Source organism: Spermophilus citellus (genome assembly GCF_964194105.1).
Source record: "Spermophilus citellus genome assembly, chromosome: 5".
Lineage (NCBI taxonomy): Eukaryota > Metazoa > Chordata > Mammalia > Rodentia > Sciuridae > Spermophilus > Spermophilus citellus.
The window spans coordinates 94,552,787-94,578,974 of NC_138186.1; the positions used below are offsets into that span (position 1 = coordinate 94,552,787).

General features: G+C 35.5%; 1 protein-coding gene across 1 annotated transcript in view; it reads right to left on the reverse strand.

Annotated features, from left to right (window-relative positions):
- Positions 1–11,127: 11,127 nt before the first annotated feature.
- TBX18 (T-box transcription factor 18) overlaps positions 11,128–26,188 on the reverse strand; it is a 30,671-nt gene continuing 15,610 nt past the window's right edge. Inside the window, exons 5-8 of the mRNA XM_081294406.1 lie at positions 25,716–25,883; positions 22,720–22,784; positions 16,306–16,400; positions 11,128–14,087 (exon numbers count right to left, since the gene is read on the reverse strand). Coding sequence (XP_081150532.1) covers positions 13,363–14,087; positions 16,306–16,400; positions 22,720–22,784; positions 25,716–25,883 — 1,053 coding nt within the window. The 3' untranslated portion in view covers positions 11,128–13,362. The remainder of the gene's footprint in view (positions 14,088–16,305; positions 16,401–22,719; positions 22,785–25,715; positions 25,884–26,188) is intronic.

Genomic DNA, 26,188 nt, shown 5'->3' on the forward strand with positions numbered 1-26,188 from the left:
ATTAGTGACTGTTGTATTCTGCTACCTTTCCTATCCCCTACTATCCCCCCTCCCCTCCCCTCCTCTCCCATCTTCCCTCTCTACCTCCTCTGCTGTTGTTCAATTCTCTCCCCTTTTTCCCCCCTCCCCCTTGCCCCTCATAACCTCTTATAATTTTGTGTATCATTGAAGGTCTCCTACCATTTCCATATGCTTTCCCTTCTCTCTCCCTTTCTCTCCCCCCATTCATCTTTGTTTACTATTAGTCTTTTCCTCATGCTCTTCCTTCCTGTTCTGTTCTTAGTTGCTCTCTTTATATCAAATAAGACATTTGGCATTTGTTTTTTAGGGCTTGGCTAGCTTCACTTAGCATAACCGCTCTAATGCCATCCATTTCCCTGCAAATTCTATGATTTTGTCATTTCTTAGTGCTGCATAATACTCCATTGTGTATAGATGCCACATTTTTTTAATCCATTCATCTATTGAAGGGCATCTAGGTTGGTTCCACAGTCTAGCTATTGTGAATTGTGCCGCTATAATCATTGATGTGGCCATATCCCTATAGTGTGCTCTTTTAAGGTCCTCAGGGAATAGTCCGAGAAGGGCGATAGCTGGGTCAAATGGTGGATCCATTCCCAGCTTTCCCAGGAATCTCCATACTGCTTTCCAAATTGGCCTCACCATTTTGCAGTCCCACCAGCAGTGTACAAGTGTACCCTTTTCCCCACATCCCCGCCAACACTTCTTGTTGTTTGACTTTATAATGGCTGCCAATCTTACTGGAGTGAGATGGTATCTTAGGGTTGTTTTGATTTGCATTTCTCTGATTGCTAGAGATGGTGAGCATTTTTTCATGTACTTGTTGATTGATTGTATGTCCTCCTCTGAGAAGTGTCTGCTCAGGTCCTTGGCCCATCTGTTGATTGGGTTGTTTGTTATCTTATTGTTTAATTTTTTGAGTTCTTTGTACATTCTGGATATTAGGGCTCTATCTGAGGAAGAGCACCACTTTCTTAGGAAAGAAAAGTCTTGAAGAAATTGGGAGACAGAGGAGGGAGAGTATGAGATCGGATGCCATATTAATTTCATTTCCATTTAACTTTCAATCATACATGCATTTCCATGAGTATTCTATAAAATATGTTAAATAACTATATTTCAAAGGTCTGAGGGTATGTGATTAATTTTTTTACATTTAAAAATCTTCCAAACAGAAATGTATTTTAAGAGTTGATGGCATCTCACAGTTATTATAGAGCAGGCAGCATACTGGGTCGATTTTAACTGAGTTCTTTGCACTATTGTTACAACATGAGTCGAGTTTGTCAAATAAAATGTCCTTAAGAAGGTTACATTAGGATATAGTGTTGAGAATCAAAGGTTATTATGCACATAAAAAGGAATCAAAAGAGAAATATGAGGCACTGATTTAACATTAGTAGAGCAAATAGTTATCATTGAAGGAATCACATCAATTCCACATTTTCTCACAAAACAACAACCAAATACTTTATGAGGTCAAATAAGAAAAATAGCCAATTTATAGACTGTTTGAGTAATGTGTAAAAGGATATGCCAAATAATTCCACGGAAGACAGAAGGATTTCAAAGCAACAAGAGACTGGTGTGACTGATTATGTATTGAATGGGAATATGGATAAAACTTTGTATCAAATTTAATTGGCATATGTTTTCTTTATAAGCAGTTTAAAAAACGATGACACATCTTATATTCCAAAAAAAATTCAATATGTAAGTAAATGCTTAAACATATGATAAGAGCTAGCTTGTCCCCTCAGTTTATTTTGGGCTACAATGATAAATTCATACAGGACTTCCTTATCTTTTTGTGAGTATAAGTTGTCCCCCATTCTATCTTCTAGATGCTTGGATAAAATTTTTGTACCTCCTCTTTCACTTTTTCAAATGATTGTTTAAAATCTGAATAAGCCTAATGATGCAGCTCAGTGGTAGAATGCTTGCCCAGCATACACGAAGTCCTGGATTCACTGTTCAGCACCACAATAAATAAATAAGAATCATTGGGTGTTTTACAGGTGAACAACATTCAATTAAAGAAATGATAAAATTTTCAAAAATAAAATCAAGTGATCTACCCTCCTTCATTTCTTAACATCTAAAAGAAACAACTGCAGAGATTTACTAAATAATGTTAATAGATTGTTTTGACTGACAGGAGAATCAAATGTTTAACAGGTGAAAAATCAAACACATACCAGTTGTCTGTATACTGAGCTCATTTGTATATCAGGCTTGTGTTTCCAATAACAAACTTTGGTAGTCACATAGGAAGTTTCTCATCCTTTGTTGGTAAAACAGTATCATAAATATACTTGGCTTGCATTTGGGCTTGGGAACTACTGATACTCATAATGTGTTAGGGGCAGCAGTACAGTTGTCCAGTACCCACATGTACACATTCAAGAGTCTGTTTAGAATCAAGGTTGTGTCCTTCCTTCAATCACATCCTCCTATCAATTGCTCTCATAGCACTGCTGAAGCCCTTCCCATGGGGAAAACTCACTGAGACAATTTTATACGTGTTTATTATATGATTGATGTATGTTTTCTCTAATAGATTTTACATTTTATTTGATTCAGAGAAGTTCTGTGCCTTGATTACCAGTATATTATGAAGTCCAGAATCATGCCTGATTCATAATGGATATTCAATAAATATTTGTTAAAGATTGAGAGAATGGCCAGGCATGGTGGCACATACCTGTAATCCCAAGAGGCTCAGAAGACTAAGGCAGGTTTGCAGGTTTGATGCCAAACACAGCAATTTAGAGAGGTTTTTAAAGCAACCTAGTGAGACTGTGTCTCTAAATTAAAAAAAAAATGGCCTGGGGATCTCACTCGGTGGTTAAGCACCCTTCAGTTCAATCCCTGGTACAAATAATAATAATAACTATAATTATATATGTGTGTGTGTGTGTGTGTGTGTGTGTGTGTGTGTGTGTATATATATATATATATATATATATATATAGAGAGAGAGAGAGAGAGAGAGAGAGAGAGAGAGAGAATATGAATGGACAAATAACCAAGGTATTTATTTTCTGAAAACCATGAGAATTATGTTAAGTTTCTCTTTCTAGAATTAGTATAGTAATTTGAACATATTGGCATTATGTTTTTAAAAATGTTTGTAGGTACAATATATGTCACATAAAACTCAATTTTAAACCATTTCAAGAGTACAGTCCTTTGGGGTCCCATACATTCAACATTGATATGTAAACATCACCATCATCCATCTCCAGAACTTTCTCCTCTTCCCAAACTGAAAGTCTGTACCTGTAAATGCTTACTGCCCATTTCCCTCTCCTTCCAGCCCCTGACAACCACCATTCTACTTCCTGTCTCTATGAATTTGACAACTTTAGGTACCTCATGTAAGTGTCATCATGGATTCATTTGTCCTTTTGTGTTGGCTTAAAATCTGAATAAGCCTAATGATGCAGATCAGTGGTAACAGGTATAATATTTTCAAATTTCATCCATATTGTAACATATACCAGAATCTTATTCATTTTTAAAGCTGAATAACATTGATATTTTTATTTAACACTTTTTGATTATCCATTCACCCAATGAAGGACTTTTGAGTTGTTTGCTTCCATTTTGTTTTTGGCTATTTTGAATCAATGCTGCTATGAACATGGATATACAAATATCTGTTTGAGTCTCTGCTTTCAATTCCTTTGGGTATATACTCAGAAATGATATTACTAGATGACATGGGAATTCTATTTATCATTTTTCAAGGAATCACCAAACTGTTTTCCATAGTATCATTTAACATGACAATAGCAAAGCACATGGTTTAAATTTCTCCACATCCTTGCTAATACTTGTTATTTTTTTATAATAGCCATTCTAGTGGGTGTGAAGTGGCACCTTATTGTTACTTTGATCTGCAATTTCCTCATTATTAGTGCTGTGAGCATCTATTCATGGGCTTATTTGTCAGTTGTATATCTTCTTTGGAGATATATCTATTCTGCTGTTTAATCATTTTTATTGTTATTGAGCTATATGAATTCTTCATATATTCTGGGTATTAATCCCATATTAGATATATAATTTGTAAACATTTTCTCCCATTCTTTGGTGTGCTTTTCCACTCTATTGGTATTATCCACTGATGTGCAAAAGGCTTTTAATTTAATGAAGCCCAATTTATCCATCTTTTCTTTTATTACATAGAACAGTGTTTTGCAATACAGTGATATTTGTGAAAACAATTGTGGGATCAGATGGACTTGAGTTCAAATCCTGACTTTGCTCTTTTACGGCTGGATAGCTCTGGATCTGTCCTTTTATAAAATTGAACTGAGTAATATCTTCCTTGTTTGGGAATTAAAATATGTAACGTTGCCTGTGGAGTCATAATTCATGTTATAAGAATCTTAGTCAATGTTGTCAATAATCATAAGATTTTAATTTCAAGCTGCTGGGACTTTGCTTGAGCCAATTCAGCTATAAGATCAACGAACTTTGGCATAAGGTAAATTTTACCTTTAAGAAATAAGTTTGTTATTCTTCTCTTTCTTGGTCATTTGCTCCTCTTTTTAAAAGATTTGGGGGTGGGGAGTCTATTCTGAAGATCTCAGTATTGGAAATAACTTCCCAGGGCATTTTGAAGTTTTGCACATATATCTATCTCCAGGGGAACGAGTTTCATCGCAAGATAAAGTGAACAGTTTCTCTTTCCATTCCCCAATAGTAAACTTTTAATAAAAATTGCCCACTGGTCTGTCCCAGCTCTGAATTCCTCAGTTGCCCATTCATGTTGGATGATGTTCACCTCAAACAGGTGACAAGAAGAGAAATTGTGATGACTGTTACTATCATCCAACTGCTGTCCCTGACATAAACTTCACCCCTAAGAGGAAACCAGCTGCTAGGTCCATAGTCATCTGCACGATTTTTCTCAGAGCAAAGGTTTCCTCCAATGTATCTTGGATCTTCACCAAAGGAAAAGAAGTCAGCAAGGATCCTCCCCATCCCTCTCTTCTTTTCTTTTCTCTTCTCTTCTTTTTCCCTCCTTTGTCTGTCAGAATCATTTAATTAATCAGCACCAGTGTTCTAATTTCCTCCCTTTCATGTTGTTGGACGCCATATTGGGCATGACAAGCACCTCAGCTTGTCACTGGGTTGCTGAGTGATTGGGTGCAAGTCTTGTGCTTCTCCAATCCTCAACTTCCTCTTTCATAAAGTGTGGACAAAAATGTCTCACAGGATAATTGGAAAGACTAAATGATATGATGTTTGCAAATATGTGCTCTGTGCTATAAAATGCTATATCAACTCTAGTTATTTTTTATACCTCATATGAGGAAAATTCTGCATTAACTTTTTTTCCATCTTTCCTTGGGAGGAATTGTCTTCTTAATGTACTCTATGAGGGTAAAGCAAGTGAAAAAAATCACATTCACAAGTAAATGATTGGTTTGGCTTCACAAGGGAAGAGGATTTAGTGACAGCAGACAAGCTTCTCTCCAGTGAATTGACAGTGGGAGCTGTTAGCAGAGAGAGAAGAAGATGAGAAGAAAGGGGAAGGGAGGGCATGAGCATGAGCATCTCCTCACCAGAAGGGAATCACAAACCCTATCAACAGTTTCCCAGTTCAGAATTAATAGCTGCTCTTCCCAAAACAAACCCTGTCAAAGGAGATTACAAAATACAATGCCCAGAAGGGATGTTTTTGGCCTCCGTCTGATAGAAAGGAAAAATACGAGACCTGGTCATTGTTATTGGGTGACAAGACCAACTGCGTGGAGAAAAGAACTGCAAAGGTGCTCAGTAAACTTATTTATTATGAAGGAGTAGCCTGGCAGAATCATGTAATATTCTTCAATTTTACTAGAGTCACAGAGTTATCGCCTACTTAGAATCACCCTGTGGAAGAATCAGCCACTTAGTGGGTGAATTGTGCATCAAGGGAGCTAATATCCCCACTGCCCATTGTCCATACTTTTCTCAGAACATCTGCTATTTTCTTCCTTGCAGAATTTCTAGAGCTTCACTGTCCAACCTGGTTGCCACTATCCACATGTAGTAAAATTTTAATTAATTAGCATTAAATAAAATTTAAAACTCAGATCCTCAAGCTAGTTACATTTCAAGTGCTCAATAGCTAGTTGGACTAGTGGTTATCATACTGGCCAGTGCAGAGAGACTATTTACACCATGCAGAAAGTTCTATTAGACGGTGATTTTCTGAAATACTCTCCACTCCCTTTCTCTGGCCTTCATCAGATGATCTTTCATCTCCACAACCCTCCTTGATCCTTTCTATCTCTCACACAACCCAAGGTACATTCTCTGATGTCACCACCACTCTTGGCAACCGTACTTTGAACACTTACCACATTGACCATTATGAATTACGTAGGTCATCCTTTGATGAGGCCCTGAGTTCCTCCAAAGGAGCATTTTGTTTCTCATCATCACATCTCCAACAATGGAATCTGCCACATGGGAAGTGCTCAACAAATGCTAATTGCAAGATGACTGAATGACTGGACTTCATGTAAATAAACTAACATATGTAATTAAGGAACCCAGGATGTCACTCACACCCCTTGCACTGAAGTTATGACAGATGCATCGTTCATACAGAGGCAGAGTTTATTTCTCCTGTGGAAAGGTTAATGAGGGGAATAGAAATTGGGAAAGATTTCACTGAGGAAACAAATCCTTGAGTAAGTCCTTGAAAATAACAAAGTAGGTGGGGAAGGACATTGAGGACTGAGGGAGAAGTGTGGAAACACAAGGATGCTTGAAAATGCTTCATGGGGACTCTCAAGGGGACTGTTACTTAATTTGCTGAATATCTTCTTCTAAGCTTACAGACGGATCAAAATGGCTACCTCTGGAGGTCATATGCATGTTCATACTTTTCTTTTCTATCTGATCGCTAAGGACCTTCAAGACCAAATTTTTATGTTTTTGTCTTCCTGCCATTTCAGTATCCCCAAGGTAAAACTGAGTAGTGGACTGCAAATATTTACACATAGATAATTTTTAGTTCCTCTCCTTCCCATACATCAAGATCATCAAGCTCAGAAAAATAACACAGAAGTATATAAGGGGTTTGCCAGCCTTCCCTAAGGCGGTGACTACTGGCTTTGTAACATTCTTTGATAGAAATGCCTCTTAAGATTGTCTTTATTGTTGTAAAGTGAAAGCTTCCATTTACATATGGTTCAACTAATTTCGCCTTGAAATTAGACTAGGCAAATTAAGACAAAAGAATCTGCAATCTGTTTCATCAATCCATTTCATCAAATACCTTTAAGAAAACAGAGAGGGGGAGGTGTCCAATACTCTAAACAAGCAAGGTTTTCTTTACTGCTAATAATACAGAAACATCTTTTTATAATTCTGTAAGTAGATCTAAATTGGGGGAAAAAAAATTTTAAATGATGTTAGGCTTTCCAAAGAAAATCACGCACACACAAAATACTCAGAATAAGGGGATTATGTATCCTTGTTGCTCCTTAACACACAAGCAACCACTGCCTGGGATATGTAACATCCCAATAAGGTGGAAGGCATCAACTCATAGAAAAGCCAAGAGGCAACATTTTTTCCTGGCCAACTGTGATATATTGCAAATGAAGTTTTGTTTTTTCTTCAGCAAACAGCATTTCAACTTTTGAAGGCATTTGGAAACACCAGCAGTGTTGTTTTCTGCTATATCCCAAGTGTCTAAAATAATGTCAGGCAAATAGTCTATCCTTAACAAATATAAAACTGATTGAATAAATATTAAAAGTACTAACTATTTTCTACAGTAATAAAAAGTTCATGAAGACCTAAGATCCTTTTATCTTCTCCTTAAGACAGTGAAAAAATAACTATTTCCCCAGGAATATTTCAGGTGTTTTGGGAGGAAAGATAATTTATCCAATAGTAGTAAATTTATATAAAAAGCACTTTAAATGCATTTCTGTCACTAGCACTACTACAAATAGGAAATGGCAGATTAAAAGAGTTCATCCAAATATCTTGGCTCTCACATCAAAAGCACAAGCAACAAAAAAATAGATAAATTGGACCTCCTCAAAAATTAAGACATTTTGTGCTGCAGAGGACATCATCAGGAAAGCTAAAAGTCCACAGAATGAGAGATGATATTTTCAATTATATATGATTAGAGACAAGTATTTAGAATACACAAAAGAAATCTTAAATATCAAAAATAAGCAAACAACCAAATTTTAAAAAGTGTAAAGGATCTGAATAGACATTTCTGCAAAGACAAACAAATGCCAATAAAGCACACACAAAAAAAGATTCAACATTATAAATTAGGGAAATGCAAATCAAGACTTTGGTAAAATATTACTACATGATCACTAGGTTGACTGTAATAAAAAAACTGGTAATAAAAACTTTCAATGAGAATATGGGGAAATCAGAAACCTCCATTGCTGGTAAGAATGTGAAATGATGTACCTTCTTTGGAAGACAACCTGCAGTCCCTCAAAAGATTATCTGAGCACCCTACAATTCCACCCCTAGATATACACCCAAGAGAAATGAAAGCACATATCCACACAATAGGATGTGCATAAATGTTATAGCAGCGTTATTCATAATAGCTAAAAAGTAGAAACAATGAATAAGTTCTTCAAATGGTAAATAAATAAATTGTGATGCACTATGGATATACTCAGCATTAAAATAAAATGAAATATTGATATATGTCACAAGATGGAAAAACCTTGAAAACATAATGCTCAGTGGAAGAAGATCATCACAAAAGAGCCACATATTGCATAAATCATTTTACATGACATGTCCAGAATAATCAACTATATAAAGACAGTGGATTAGTGCTTGCCTGGGACTTGGGGGTAAGAAAGTAGGGGAAGGCAAAAGGCATGATTGTCAATGGGCATAAAGTTTTCTGAAGGGTAATGAAAATGTTCTAAAATTATGGTGATGGCTGTACAACTGCAGATGTACTAAAAACCTTAAAATTGTTCACTTGAAGTATGTGAATTGTCTGATACTGTGATATGTCAGTTATATCACAATAAATCTAGAAAAATATCTTGGCCTTATTATTGACTTATTCTAGTAACCAGAGTACTATGATTCAAAACATGGATGTAGAATGTCTATGTTGATCTAGTCTTGTATAAACTTAGTGAATCACACATTAATAAACTGCTTCGTATTATTGTATCTGAGTCTCAGCATGAGTAAAGCCCTTCAAAAATACATACTGAAGTGTTTTCTCAGGGATTTAAATGTGTTTTGAATGGACTTGGAATGATCTCTAGATATTTTACTAGATTGTCGTACTTATTGCATAATGATATAATTTACTTCATGCAATTAACAGCATTATGAAAAGGAAATTTTATCAATCTTTTTGTGTTCACTATAAAGTAGCAAACACATTACTAACTATAGCTTCCTTCAAATATAAAAATACTAAAATTTATCCTATACATTATAACTGAATAAATATAATTCTAAATAACTCCAAGTAATCTTATAAATTGAAAATAATCCTGGTATTGTTTCATTCTTTGTAAATATATGTGTGTGAGTGTGTGTGTGTATCCAAAGACAAATAGGTTTATATTCTAACACATGAAGTTCATATGAATTTGAAACTAGAAGGAATAGTAAAGATTCTCCTCTGAGCTACTCCTTTCATACATAAGAAAACTGAGACTAAAAATGCTAATGTTTGCCCAAAACCATGATTGAGAAATCCATGGTTTCAAATCAGTTTCCATATTCCCAAGGCAATGATATTTTCACCACACCAAAATTCCACAAAAAGAAACTTACCTGAAAACTTATCAGCATGCAGAAAGATACTAAGTTCAACACCTGTCAGATGCTTTGTATTTGAATGTACATTATTTGTTTGTTCCTATACTGACACTAATTTTTAAACTTTGAGCTCCTGGAATGCTATAATCTGGTCCATCTGCTTAACTGCTCACATATTTAACCTCACTCTCAACTTCTCTGAGCACTTATTTTTGAAAAAAAGATGATCAATGAGATTAAAACATTTGGTAATAATTTAATAAAATTATTTAATTCCTAACAGATCGCTTAGGAAAATATCCATGTAGATAAGCCAATAAATTCCCTATGAGGAAACCCAACACTACTCCACTTTGGAATAAAGAATTCTTTACAATCCTCTCTAACTGGACAGAGCATCAGTGTAGCATTTACCAAGTTCACCATAGTTATTTTTGATGGCTCTGCACTAGAAACCTATAGTTTAGTTAGTGATTCCTCTTCTTGCACCTTCTTCCCTTCCAAATCTCCCCAGAATTGGTCTGCTACAAAACCTACTCTTCTTTTTCTCCTAATTAAATCTCCAGCTGCTGGTTATTTCCCACTAAGGTTGTGAGTACTGATAGGTTAAATCTTGGTAGCAATAAAGAGCTCTTTACATTTTAAAAGTGAGGTTTCTTTTTCTCAAAATTTCATTAATTAATGTAAAGAGTGAGTGTAATCCTTCCATATATATAGGCTACACGGTGTCTTCTCTGGGAACCAAAGATCTCCTGACCCCTTACATTCCAGAAATCAAGGGTCAGCAACTGGGTGCCCCACTTGTGAAAAGCTGTTGACCTCAGGGAGGGAGCCTGTATGGAAACAAGTGTTAATTTTCAGAATGTGACTGGTCTTGATAGCAGCAACCTCATCCCATCACGATGTCCCTTGGAATGTTTTCCAGTCAAGGGGCCCAGAAGTCATCTGTCATCACCAGTCAGTCGTGCAGGCAGCCCATTCTTGAATCCTGGCCTTTTTTCCTGGACCTGAAACAAAACATACCGCTCCAACCTCCTCCTCTCATGTCCAAATTTTCATGTGTTCAACATTTGTCAGGGCCTTCACCTTCAATGACATGGTCAACACACCAAGAAATTATATTTAACACATGAAAAATGAGCAGCAGACCACTTCCCCCTGCTTTGTTATTGAGAGTTACAGACTCTGTGTTTGAGATATACACATGTGTGCTTATTCTTGAGAAAATATTCATAGAGACTTAAAATGACTGTCCTCCAAAATCATAAAAGGATTTAATAACACACTTTAATATAATTTGTTAAGCATTTTTTAATAAAATACAGATATGTACTTATAATTATCAATGTATGTATTTCATTTAATATAACAATAAAAGGTTAGTCTTTGACATAACATGGTAATTAATATTTACAGTAAAATCTAATGGAAATAGCATTTGTACAAAATCGATAAATTTTACCAAAAATTATTTAAAAATTCTACTCATATTGTGGTGTCATCTCAAATTACCGATAGAAAAAAGGAAAATGCTCTACTTACTAATACATATGGGTATAAAGCATTACTTTCTATGTTTTTCAAAATGGAAAAATATTCTCCTTCAATTACACAAAGCACTAAGGCTGGGATAAACTCATTATTAAAGCCTTTTTCCAAGTATTTGTCCTGATATTACTATTGTACACAGGAAAAGCTTATTGTATAGGTCTACTTATTACAAATAGTTCATGCCCTTTAATGATAATTTGAAATTTAAAATCAATATTAATTTGATGAACTGCTTACAGAATCCATGAAGAAATTTGTCAGTATCTATAAACAGAGTCAAACCCTGTGCAAATTCTGTTCAAACACTAAGTTCCCCTAAATATCTAACATTGGTGCTATTTTAAAGAAGCAAATCAGGAGTTATATCCCCTCCACACATTAAACTAAAGATGAGTTACAGCCATTTGATTAAGCAATGAAAGGAAACGCTCTTTTTGCTTGTCATATATATGATGTGTAATGAATAAGTCAGTCAGATACATCATTTTAGTTTCTCAGCAGAAGGTTAATGCATTTTATCATGCATTCTTAGCCTTTTCTATTTACCTCATAAATATTTTTTATCCCAAGAAACTGTTCAAGAAATGTTGTTTTGAACTCTTAAACCATGTATACATTATTTAGGGGCTTTAAAAAAAAGTACTGCTGCTTTCATTTGTTTACTTCCAAGGCTAAAAATGCTATTGAGGTTAAAAGTTTTATAGTTCCTTTATCATAATTAGTATCTTCCTCCTTAGTCCTTCAAGAGGGCCTTTTTGGTAATGGGTTTAACTTTTGACTACAACACCCACAAGACAGATTGTCAGATAACCCTCTGAAAATTCCTTGCAGCTTTAACACCATAAAGGCCTAAGACCTGCCTGTTTTGAAAAACTCAAGACAGAGGGATATGGTTAAGGAAGGAAAGGGGGAGTTCCAATTTGCAAGAGTTGTAAGACATAAATAAGTAGCATAAATGTCTTTTCCTTACTCATAAACCATGGGTCAGGATGCTCAAAGCAAGATATAAAAAAATATCTTAAATGAAAAACCAAGCAACAACAACAAAAAAAAAATCTAAGGGATAATTGATAAAACTATTCCTCAAGATTTAGAAATATAAACGTTTCTCATTGGAATCAAAGAATGTGAGGTGGATTTATTTTCTTTTTGCTGCCACTCATATCATATATTCTTTCCCTGGTGAATACTAGAATTTAAAAATGTTTACAGAACAGTTTTCAATGGTCTATTTGATAAAGTAAATAAGATGATCAAAAAAATGTTAAATACTAGAAATTTATTCTCTGCAGATGAGTAAGTACCTCTTGTATGACCAATGGAAAGTGAAAAACAAATCACAATCCTCCTCCACCTTCCATCAAAAAATAAAAATTATATGAGTTATAAATTTTATAGACCTGAGGTCATATAATATCTGTGGCAAATAAGAATAAGCTGGAATGTAAAAGCTAATCCTTCATAATTACAAATACCTCAGAACTAATACTAATACTTCAACTGGCTTTTGCATTTTAGATTCTCCCACTATGTTTAAGAATAACAGAAATCATAAGACTCTATATAATGGTTACTGCTGGTTATCAACACTCAATTTTGAAATTGTTCAGAACATTTTTCTGATAAATTAAGTTACAAATCTTCATCTGGTTAGTATCACTGCCAAGTTTTAAGTTTACCATTTTGGTTTTTAAAAAGTCTGAGAATTTTCATTAAACATACTGTATGAATGCCAATACTCAGCAACTGGGTGAACAGGAGGATATAAAAGGGGCTTAAATATGCCACATGCTATGTATATACAGTATCCACATACACTATAGATAATTACAGTCTCACCATGAGAAAGTGAAAAACCTCAGGGAAACTTAATATTCTATTATATGCATATTTTACAAGTTACAGATAGTTACTTTCCATATTGCTTTAAAAAAGAAAAGAAAAAGAAGATAAAAAATACATTAGACAGATTCAAATGGATTTAACTTAAAGACTTCATCAGACCATATGTGCAGACACTTGAGATGATGACAGAGTTAAGCTTCCTAGGGTCCTAGAGTCAAAGAAACTCTGCTGACCCCCACTGCTAAGCAGGTGCACTCCTTCCACAGGGGGCAACATCTGTCGATCAGTCATGGTCCCACTTGGTGAGGACCCCAAGAAACTTCCTTGGGAAGAAACAATTTTCTCAGGACTGGCAGCCAGTTTGGGGGATGTGGAGAAGTTATATCCATATAAGGCACAGGGACTGTGTAACCTGAAAGTGTTATATGAACCCTGGTGGGTCTGGTTAGTAGCAAAGGCATTGCTGGAGGGTGAAGGCATGATGTACTGGAGCTGAGGGGACATTCCTGAAATCTGCATGGACAAGCTGGTCTGTGGGCAGCTGAAGGTGTCTCCATCAGTGCCTCCCATGGACATGTTCACTGAGGTGCTGCTGCTCACACCTACATAGGAGGGAGTCCTGGGCGACGCGAATGTCTCGCTGGTTTGGTTGGTGAGCCTGTTGTAGGTCTCGGCCAGGGATGTGCTGTATCGGTTGAGGGTGAGGCCTGAGCGGGCACAGGCAGAATAGTCAGCTGGGGCCAGACTGCATAGCTGGCTGGTGTTGGGCCCCAGATGGAAGGCAGGAGAGGAACAAGAGGAGCCAGACAAAAGGTGAGGGTGGGTGGCAGGAACACCATTCCCAGTACTTTGCAGTAAGGAGGAGGAACTTGCATTGCCTATAAAAGAAGTTGAAATATAAAGAATGATCCCGTAGCCATCTTTTTCTTTTAATTTGTTAAATACATGATAGAAATGGCTTGTTATAAGGGGTGGCAAGGGCTAAAAGGATGAGAAGGAACTTATGATTTATCAGCTTTCAAGGAATTTAGAACCTCATTGAATTCATAGTGAAACAATCTGCACACAAATCCTCTCAATGTGTTCCCCACCCCCCAGTAGTGGGGACTGAACCCAAGGGTATTCTACCAATGAGCTACATCCCCAAGTCTTTTATTTTTTATTTTGAGACAGGGTATCACTAAATTACTGGGTCTGGTCTTGAATTTGAAACCCTCCTGCCTTAGCCTCTTGAGTCACTGGATTATAGGTACACACCACCATGTCCAGTATCTCTCAATATTTTTCTTTGTTTTTTTTTTTTTTTTTTGGTCCTGAGGATTGAACTCAAGGGCACTCACCCACTCAACCACATTCCCAGTCCTTTTTTCTATTTTATTTACAGGGTCTCATTGAGTTGCTTAGGGCCTTACTAAGTTGCTGAGGCTGGCTTTGAACTCATGATCCTCCTGACTCAGCCTCCCAAGCCACTGGGATTACAGGTGCGTACCATGGCACCTAGTATCTCAATATTTTTAAGACAAATTATTTCCCTAGGGAAAGATATGTTTTTGTATTGCAGAAAGAGAAGGATACTGCCATACAGAATTTTCATAATTTGTCCCTTAATAAGCTTTCTCAAAAGATTTCTTAGTATAACAAATATTACAAATAACTGAATTTATCAGCAACTTTATACAGCATCAATCTCTATCATATATCTTGTTCCAACAGTGTAACAACACTACATTTTTACCTATATTTCAGCCTTTCTTTCAGCAAAGTTTGCTTTGGATCAATATATTTTCTTACAAAGTAACAGCCATGACTCCAAGCAAAGAGCTGAACCAAGTCCATACCCTGCTCAAGCATATCTGTAGATTCTCACTGAAATACTATGTGCATCAATGACTATACAAGGCAAGTCTTGGCCACTTCGTAAAGCAATAGTCTAGCCCCTCAAAAACTTCACTTCCAACCAGAAAATAGGTTGGTGAATCACATGCTAACACAAGAGTAGAAGTCCAGCAAATAAACAGTCCTGTGAAACTTAGAGAGGGTAGTTATCCTGCATTCAGTGGTGGTGATGGTGGCTGACCCTCCCTCTCTGGATGTGGTGGTAAACCTGATGTTTGCAAATTTGACAGAATTTAAAGGGAGAAGAAAATCCCAAGGGCTAGACAGGGTGTAAAACCTTCATTGTTATAGTGCCAGTGTCTCACATAGCTTCCCAAAATAATCTAAAAGCCCAATATGTTCAGTAATAATTTAAAACCCAGCAGGTGAAATTCTCACTGGAAGGTGGTTAAAAGCCTGCCTACAGCAGTGAGCTGATAGTCCTACCTAGTGAACAGACCAAAGAGAAAGTGTCATCTTCTCAAAGAAAGTGCAAGCCCCAGACTTGTGGGAAATATTCAGCGATGAGCCCAAGGAAATCTGCCTGAATGTACCCAACTTTCTCATCATCATCTCAATAAAGAGAACCCTTCCTGGAGTCACTTACACTAAAGGAAGAAAGAACCTGGCAAGAAAAGGTGGACTGGAAACAGCATCAGCAATGTCTTGTGGAGAGTAACGGGCCTTAGAACCCACAAGTCCACCTCCAACATTAATAAAAAATTTAAGAGTCAGATAAAGGTAATAACATAAATAAATGGGAGGGGAGGGGGGATAGTAGGGGTTAGGAAAGGTAGCAGAATACAACAGACACTAATATGGCATTATGTAAAAATGTGAATATGTAACAGATGTGATTCTGCAATCTGTATTTGGGGTGAAAATGGGAGTTCAAAACACAATTTGAGTCTAATGTATGAAAGATGATATATCATGAGCTATGTAATGCTTTAAATAATCAATAAAAAAAAATAAATAAAAAAAATAAAAAATAAAAAAAAAAATAACATAAATAAACAGCCTAAAAATCCAAGATTTAATCTATAACCACAACAACCATTTTTTTCTGACCCATCCCCATACCATATGGAAAAGATATGAACTCTAGACCTGTTGGTGATGAGGTCACCATCATATTTGAAATAATTGTGCATTTTTTAGCACCTGAGCTTTCAGACAGGAAATGGCTGCAGCTATAGCCCAGGAAACTTTGTGAGTTACCTTGCTTGGGAATTCCAGGAATATCTTCAAAGGTGAGGGTCCGCAGTGAGGGTCTCCAGAATGCATACGATTCCACCAAGGCTTCCAAACCCATCCTAAACAACAGGATCAGGATTAGGGTGGGATGGTGGGACAAATGAAGTCTAGTTAGGAGATTTCATCAGTAATGAGTATTTTGGAAAATAAGACCAGAATTGATAGAACACCCCATACTCGCAGGTTAGGAGCTTGCCATGGTCAGAAAGAAATACCTGGGAGAGGGAAAATCACCCAAAATGTTGTTAATGTTCCTGGGAACCAAAGCCTAGCCAATGTGGGGGAAGAAAAGATACCCCTTTGGGCCAAGGGGCTGAGGTGAAGAGAGTCCATCCTTACTGTTCTGAATCCAAGGCATGGCTGCAATCTGGAATACACCTTCTCCCAGTGATAGGGCTTTTCCCTCTATGAAAAGGGTGTTTCCACAAAAGAGTTCTGGTAAAAAAAAAAAATCTTTTCTAAAGAGGCATTTTGTCCATCATTCAGTGCCTCAGCAGCCATCTCAAAGGAGTGTTCTTCCAAAGAAAACCAACTTCAGCCAGGGGCACCATCTCCACCATGAACCGGGCTGGACTCTCCTTTCAGAAATGGAACCACCAGAAGAGGGCAGCACTGACTCCTCCCGTCCTCACCCAGCAAGGTGCAGGAGAGCAGGAAGATGATCTCAAAGGGATATCCACTATATGAAGTTAGTACCACTATCACAGAATACTTTAAAGCCTCAATACCCATACTTAATGAATAGACACTTAAAGAGACAGAAAAAGTTGGTTATGGACTATTTATATAACATGAATGTATTTTAAAACACCAACAATTAAATATGTGCATAAATTGCCTCCTTCCATAAGTGATTCAGTTTTTCCTTCCTTACATGAGGTGGGATTGAGGCCCTTTACTCAATTAGCCATTTTCAAAAGAGCTAAGACCTTATAATTCATCCCTCAACCTCCTCAGTCCTAAGCAATTTGTTAATCAATATAACATTATTCTGGTCACAGTGGCACACACTTGTAATCAGCAGCTTAAGAGGCTGAGGCAGGGGGATCGTGAGTTCAAAGCCTGCCTCAGCAAAAGCGAGATGCTAAGTAACTCAGTGAGACTCTGTCACTAAATAAAATACAAAATAGGGTTGGAGATGTGGCTCAGTGGTCAAGTGCCCTTGAGTTCAAACCCCAATGCCACCAGCCCACCAAAAAAGATAATAGTGTGCTTTTATGAAACCTATACCTCTACTGTAGGAAATTCCTTGCTTCCTGAGGTATCAAATACTACTCAGACATCTCTTGTGATTGTCAGATATGCTTGATAACTACAACTCAGGTGCTACCTCCTCTGGATTCCCTGTACCCTCAAATCATGAACTATGGACTAAGACTAAAGGAAAAGACCACCAAGAGTCACATCACCTTTACCTATAGGGTAAAACCTCTCCAATTAGCAAAAGTGACTTGTGCAGATAAAACCATTTCACACTACTACTCCTTCTGGACCAATGTTTTACATGCAGAATTTGCTTCCTTAGAATGTGCAGATATAGTCTCCACTGATCTATTTATTTCTGTCCCAACTCAATGAAAAGCACACCTATCCCATTTTAATAACAAAAAAACAGTTATGCATGGGTGGAGGGGTAGCATATGTGCATGCATGAACACATCTCCTGAGTATACTCAGGAACCTGACTCATCTCTTCAGTTGTAGGCTCAGGGGAACACTGTTCTCAGAGCATCTCAAAAAGGCATCCCCAGCCCTACAGATATAATATGAACGGGCTACCAAAGGAAGAGCAGGACACCGAGGGAACTGCACTTGTTCTATCTGGACTACTTAGGAAAGAAGAACAGATTCTGGCTTCTAACATAATAATGTGCCACAGAAACTATCATTTAATGGTAAGAACACTAGATTGGGATCAGAAGAAATGGGCTTGACTGCAAGTCACTAAAACTAATTGTGTGACCTTAAGTCAATTTCTTAACCTCTCTGGATTTCAGCTTCCTACAAAGTGAGAATTAGGTTATGAAAGCTCTGAAACCCTTTTCTAGCTCTAAAGTTGTGTTATTCTAAGTTATCTTTTCCAAATCAAACATCACATTTGTGGCCAAAATACAAGTAAAATTTAAGATCATGCAACTCAGTAGCACTTTTTTGTCCATTAAAGTATTCGTTTCTGGGCAGTTTTGCAAGCCTACTCAATCTCAGACCCCCAAGTAGTGAGTTGTATTAATACTGGAGTAACAAATACTGGGTGCTATTTAGCTGACTACTCTATATTTAGTGCAAACCAATACTAAATTTTTATGATGTTCCAGGAAAAAAATATTTTTTAAATGCAAATGAACATTAGGACACAGCTTTATTTTTAAAATTGCCTTTTATTATCACATAGATGAATTTTGATAATGGTGGTTTTCAATATTAAAGATACCAAAGTGTTAAAAAACAGTCTTGTGGGAGTTTACTAAGATAATAAAGTAGCATTCACTGGACTTAGAACTTTATTCACTATAGAGATGTGTACCACTGCATTATTTTCTTTAACAGTATAAAGCCAACTATGCTTCAAATATATAAACCAAATTTTTGGCAAAAGTTATTAAGTATCACAAATATATAACCCCAAGCTTTAAAGAGATGCTCTGAAGGTGATATGTCTACAAGTGATCTGATTTGGAGCTATTGATATTTTTCCTGAGGCTGCTGTTTCACACTGCAAGTTCCAGAAAGGATTTCAGATATTTTGCAGGAAACAGTTATAAAATATTTATTAGCTGAATCTGGACTTTTGTTAAAAAGCCTTCATTTTCTCCAGTAATGGAGACTTTTCCCATCTAGTTAAAGAAAAGATGAAAGGCACCTCCTGCAGGAGAGTAGCCAAGGCGATAATTTATACAAGGTGCCTTTGAACAACTTCCACATTTTATCACTGCCCTAATTTATGCTATCAAATGGCCAAGTTTATTTAGTAAAATGGTTATGTTTTTCCTGAGGTATTTAAAGAGAAGAAATTTTTGTACCTTCCTGAGTAAAAAATTTTATAGGGTCAAACCTAAGGCCTAACTGAAGAATGAAACTATTCTCAGCACATAAATTCGCTCTCACATAGCAAATGTCTTGCAGGAGAGCTTTTAAGGGCCAAAGCTACTGATTCCTATAAAATAGGCTGTGGAGTCATAAATAGCCAGGAAAGGATAATTTTTAATTAAAGAAAATTGTTTTATAAAGTTTAAACAATCATAATTTCACGTTTATTTCTTGTTCTGTTCAATTTGTTTATTTTATGTATGTGAAAAAATTAAAATAGAAATTTGTTTTTTTTTAAAAAATAACTGCACAATAGTACCGGGGTAATAAAGGACTATTTTGATTTTTTTCTCTTGAACTTTCTTCTCGACAAATTTAAAAATTATGTCAAAATGGACCCCACTATTATGTAAATAATAATATACTAATAAAAACTTTTCAAAATAAATTTTAAAATATTGCAGTCCTCCATACCCCTTAAAATCACTATACTTTCCTACATATAACTTAGGTTCTTTTTTCTAAAGGAAAATAATACATAAGTTATAAATATTTAAAGCTGACAAAATTCTCTTTAATATTTGCATCTTTGGTACTTATGACTCAAATATGTTAATATCAAATTTTTAAATGTAGAATATTGATTTATAGATATTTAATATTAGGAAGTGACCCATGAAGAGTTCAGCTTTGATAAAAGAGATAATTCCAAGAGAAAAAAAGTTGCAACCTTATTTCACTAGCAAAAACTCAGAGATCATATACTTCACCTATAAAAATACTGTTAAAACATTTGAAGCAAAAAAGGAATTTCAATTTTAAAAAATTTTAAAAACAGTTCAAGCATAATTCATTGTTTTCTGTATGTCCATTAAAAACATTAAAAGTTTTATTACAGTCAGGAAAAAATAATAGCAAGCACCATTGGATGCCATGCCTACACATTCCCGAAACAGCCAAAGGAAAGGAAATATCAAAACCTAGCATTTTGACCTCACCATACCAAACAGCTTAGTAGTTTATTTTCCCCAGTACTACTAATTTTTTTTACTGACTATATTTAAATAAACAAATGTCTTTTCATTATGTTGGCATATCTAGTATATTTCCTGAAAAGTTGTCATATACATCATCTCACTTCTACTTGTAAAAGGTTCATTCATTGTTATTATCTATATAAAATATACTTTAAGAATATTGTTTAATTTGACCTCATAAGTGAACTGACAGGGTATAAGCAGTGAAATCTCCAGTGTTGGTAGCAAGTGAAGTCTTCCCTGGAACAATCAATAGCTTGGACATGGTTTCTGGCATATACACATTCAAAGCCTCACTGCAGTCCTCTTTCAGTTCAAATAAATTTTAATAAATTCCTCTTCTACTTAAAAAAAAAATCCCTGAAACCAGTGCAAGATTTTGAAGTGAGTAAATACTAATCTGATATAAACACAGTCACAAGAAGATTCCATCAAAGCATTTATCAAGGTAGAGGAGTTACTTTACCCCAAAGGTTCCCTTTAGCCACCTCACTATATGATCTTAGATTACTAAATTATGGTTGAATCTGCATTCAGTTTTCAGAAATTCATCTGAAAAGCAAGTTAATAAGAAGCTATTGTAACCTAGCAAAAGCCAACCAAACATTTTCTCCACATTGAAACAGACATCTAAAAAGACACAAAGTCAAATAATCCCAGTGACTCAGAAGGCTGAGGCAGAAGGATCACAAGTTTGAGGCTAGCTCAGGCAATTTAGTAAGACTCTGCCTCAAACTAAAAAATAAAAAGGACTGAGGTTGTAGCTCACTGTTAAAGTATCCCTGGGTTCAAACTCCAGTCCCACAAAAACATTTTTTAAATAAAAATAAATTTTTTAAAAAGACATAATTTCAATATAGGAGACAACTTGTTGTGCATTAGGTATAGCTGCAAACCTACCCACAAGGTGATGAATTTCAGAGGGAAGCCTCTTATTGGTCAGTCCTATTGATCCACCTGCAGAAAGTTATTCTACTCTTGCTGAATTTTAATTGCATTTTAGTCCTTACATTGCATGGTATTTAAATGACGCCATTACATATGAAGATGACATCAAGTCACTGTAAGCAATTTAGTGTATTCTGAGAAAAGGTCTCTGTTGCCTACCTTGCCCAATCAATCAAATGAAAGAACTAAAACTCTCAACCTAATGGTTTTCTTTCTAAAATTTCAAATGAAATTGTCTCCAAAATAAATGAGGATTTTGACTTTGTGTAGACAGACCAAATTAATACTAAGTTTTCAAGTAGTATTATAATGATTTGGGAAGTAAAGTGATTTTTAAAATGTTCATTTATTTCTTTTTAAAAACAAGATACTTTGGAGGGGAGGGATACTGGGGTTTGAACTCAGGGGCACTCGACCACTGAGCCACATCCCTAACCCTATTTTGTATATTTTATGTAGACCCTGTCTCACTGAGTTGCTCAGCACCTTGCTGTTGCTGAGACTGGCTCTGAACTCAAGATCCTCCTGCCTTAGCCTCCTGAGCCACTGGGATTACAGGTGTGTGCTACTGTGCCCAGTTAAATACAAGAGACTTTTGAAAACATGTAAGTCAAAGTCTTACCCAGAAAAGGGCTTTGTAGAACATTAGTCTACTATTAATCTCTGTAACTAAAAGTTATTTTAGAAAATGTTGCACTGAACTGTATTGGAATAGAATCATATCAATAAATTTAAAACTCTTGGCATACAGGCTAGATAATCTGATTTTTCATAAGAGTACCAGAATGGAATTCATTATTGTAGCTCTCTCACTTAGTATAAACACCATAAACACAACACAGAAAAAATAAACTATGTGACTGTTAGCAGAACCAAGACAAATTTGGGAACTAAAGAACATCAGCTCTCTTGGCAACAGGAAGGAGTTTCATATTCCAGTTTTAAATCTGAGATAATAAGAGACCCAATCATACTCACTAGACAGAATCAACAAACAGTTGTGTCATCACTAAGGAAATTCTAAACCAATAGCAGAGGCAGAAAGGGCATTTACTTGGGATATCAAGGGCCCTGGCCTATAAAGGTAGACTGCTTCAAGGCCTCTTAAGAAGCAACATGCAATGAACCACTTAGAGCTTTCATCTTCACACCAGAATCATGCATGAAAATTCACTTAAGGCAGCCCACACCATCACACTCCAAAGGTGCATCCAACGTACAACAGTATTGATCAATTTAAATTATCATCGGAAATTATTTCAATACCCTATGAGTAAATTTAAACATTTAGTTCGTAAAAGAAAATCCACAATAAAATATCAAATATATTTTATTACAATCAGAAGGGTTTTTCACTAGCACTTACCTGTTTCGCCCAGAGTCTCGGAAGCCTTTGGCAAATGGATTCCTATCTATCTTAAGGCGAGTAATCTGCAGAGTGAAATAAAGTTATAAAACACATAAATAATTGCAGAACTACAAATTATTCAAAGGTTAACTTGATAGAGAATTCTACTGTGCTCCTTTTTCCATTCACCACATATTTTAATATTTTAGCAGTAAAGTTAAAAAAAAAAATTCGGAAATCATCCAGAACATTCATATGCTATGAAGAAGATACTTTCTCACTCCTTTTCAAACTCCATAGATTAAAGTTTGCTTTGCTTTTAATATTCTTAGGAAAGAAGATCTTGAATCATCTGGTGATAATTTGCCCTTTGTTTGAAAATCCTCTAGAAACTGAAGCTATTCCCTTGAACTTTGTGATGTGGTTTAATTGTTTCTCTTGCAATAGAGGTAATGGGAAATAATATCTAACATCCATTTATCAGCCATTCATATTCTTAAAATGTTATAAAGCTCTTCCACAGTCTTCTTCAGAATTAGGTAACACCCACACTCCTTTAATGTTCTGCCTCTGTATTTTTGTTTGTCTCTCCTTTCCTTTCTAGCACTCATCTGAACATTTTATTCTTTTCTTATTTTATTTTTAGAATCCTAACTTGATCCCAGCACTACAGTGAACCAGAGGTAACCACTACTTGAAGATTCTAATGAGATTAAATCTTATACATGTAGTAGAAATAAATGAAAATGTAATTTTACCTGGAGTTCCAATTTGTTGTCTTATAATCTTGCCCACTAATACCACAAGATTTAGGAGGAAGGGGGATTTACAAATGTTCTAATCATCTCAATTAAATTTATTTTTATTTTACTTTTGCCATCCTAAATTTGACCCTAATAAATAACATCCCATCTATTTCTTACCATATCTGTACTTTGCCCAAAGGAATTTATAGTCTATCTTTTAGAAGTACACCATGCTTTGCACTCTAAATTCATTGGCTTAAGAAATCTACAAAGTTAAATAATATATTTCTGATTGTATCCATCTTGGCTGAGGATGAACTTTGTTGGATAACACTATAGCAAAAAAAAAAAAAAAAAAAAAAAAAAAAAAAGACCTCTACAGTTCTCCTAGACTGCCGGTGCATGCTCTCAGCCATCCTCTAATCAGCCATGCAACACTTAAGACACATGTGCTCCATATGACATTGTCTTGATATGTGGATAGAACTATATTATAACGGACATATGAAAGAGTTTGTTAATTAATTCACCATGTCTTCCAATCTATCAGTGAAGGGTATTTGTCTTCACAGATCATTACAGTTCAATTCTCTGTTCATTTCAGTAATGTTTAAATAGCACTAAATAATTTAAACATTTAAAATATTATTACTAAAAAGAGTACATATTTATATAATTGTGTTTGTCTAAATAGAAATATGTCACAATTACTATTATTTTTATTACTAACATTACCACATTTATTGAATGCAGACTATGTATGGGTATATGAAGTTTTATTCATACCAATCATTTAATTATCATAACAGCTTATGCATAGCTATTATCCCAATTTTGTTTTCTTTTGAAGTGACATTTTACAAGTAACTTTCCCAAAGTCATATAGTTATTAGCCAGTAGAAATGGACTAGGAAACCAAAATGCAGAGCTCATGCTGTTAATAACTGGGTGAATCTGCTTACCAATTTTGCACAGGTTCTTTGTTTTATTTTTATTAGTTCTAATAAGTTAAACCAATTTCCATAAGTTCTTAAAACTAGGAGCTGGGACATTAAAAAGTGAATGCAATTGCATGTTATTGTTACCAATTTCCCTTCCAATTTTTCCAGTCTCCTAATCAACTTGTCAATGTTTGCTAGTTGGTATTAGTCACTAACGTGCCTAAAGCCTACTATATTAAACTTACTCTACCAGAGAGTGGGAGAAAATAACACATAAAGCACAGGTAATTTGTGTGTAAGAGAGAGACAGGGATAGGGACTATGAATCAGAGTAGTTAAAAGTATACTAAAGCTTTGCTATTTTCTCCTCATGCACTGACTTCCCCTGAGAAAGTCATTTCCCAACCCTAAAATTTTGAAAAGATCATCCTAATTTGAAAAGATAATCCTAATCTAGACCTTCTAAAGGTTACATTTCATGTTTCTATGTAAAGGGGTATATGACAGAATGGAAATGTGAGTGTGAGGAACAGGCTGGCTTTGGCTGAGGGACTGGTGTTGCCACAGGATAAGAGTGTTTAGCCCCTCAGTTCTGAAGAACACATGGGGGGACTTACATCTCCTAAGAAGTTTTAAAACAGTGGTTACCACAACAGAATTTAAAAATCCTTAAATTTTTACTGAAATATATACATAGGTAAGGAGAAGTGAAAACCCAAAATAATTTGGCTGACCACTGAAATTTAAAAGAAAAAAATATCTCCTCCAGGCCATATCAGCTATTACATAATCATTTCTTATGCGAACTGGCTGGAATTACATGTACTAAGCTTTTGCCTTTGATTTAATTCTACTTTCTTGACTCAAGCAAACACAGTCTCGTGTTTACTAATATAGAAAAGAAATATTTTACTTCTCAAATTATTTCAAACTTTATGAAAAGACTACCTCATAATGGCTAATCTTTCAGACTATTATACTTAAATCACTCTTTATCACCCATAAAACATAGTTTGAAAGGAAAAAGCCCTTTTTGTAAATACACAAAAATGAATGTACAGGATAAATGCTTCTGAAATATTTTCATGGCTGGCAGTTACAATTCTCTGTTCATATTTTACATGTTCATCTCCTATCATCTAAAGAAGTCCTCATGGGAGAAGCCATACTTGGGGAAATCATGGATAAAGTATTGTTGTTATAAATATGCATACATATGCTTTGCATGTTATATATGGCAAAAATTGTATGATGATTCATGACGTTTAGATATACCAATATACCATCTATTGAAACATTCTAAAAAGATGCCAGCTAAAAACAATACCTGCTGATTCTGATAGGCAGTGACCGTTGTAAAGACTGTCTCTGGAAAGGAGAAAGCCTTCACTCCCTCCCCAGATGGAACAGGCTTGATGGGAGAAAGATCATCTCCACAGTCTTTTCGAATCACGTGAACCCGTGGCTGGTATTTGTGCATAGAATGAAGAATGATCTACACCAAGGAAAGAAGATCCAAATATAATCAGAAACCTCTGACAAATCTTGACACTAAAATTCAATATGTAATACATATAATAAAGTCTTGCTGGAAATTAACATTTCCAAGGATGAAGAAATGACTTTAATAAAATATGTCAAACAGAAGAGGGAGGGTTAGGAAGTTATTTGTAAACTGTTCATAAAAATATAAAACCAAATCATTATTTTAGTGAAACCCTAAGTATAATCATGGGAAATCAACATTAAATTGACTGTTGCTTAAAATACAAGTATAAACTCATAAGAATTATATTTATA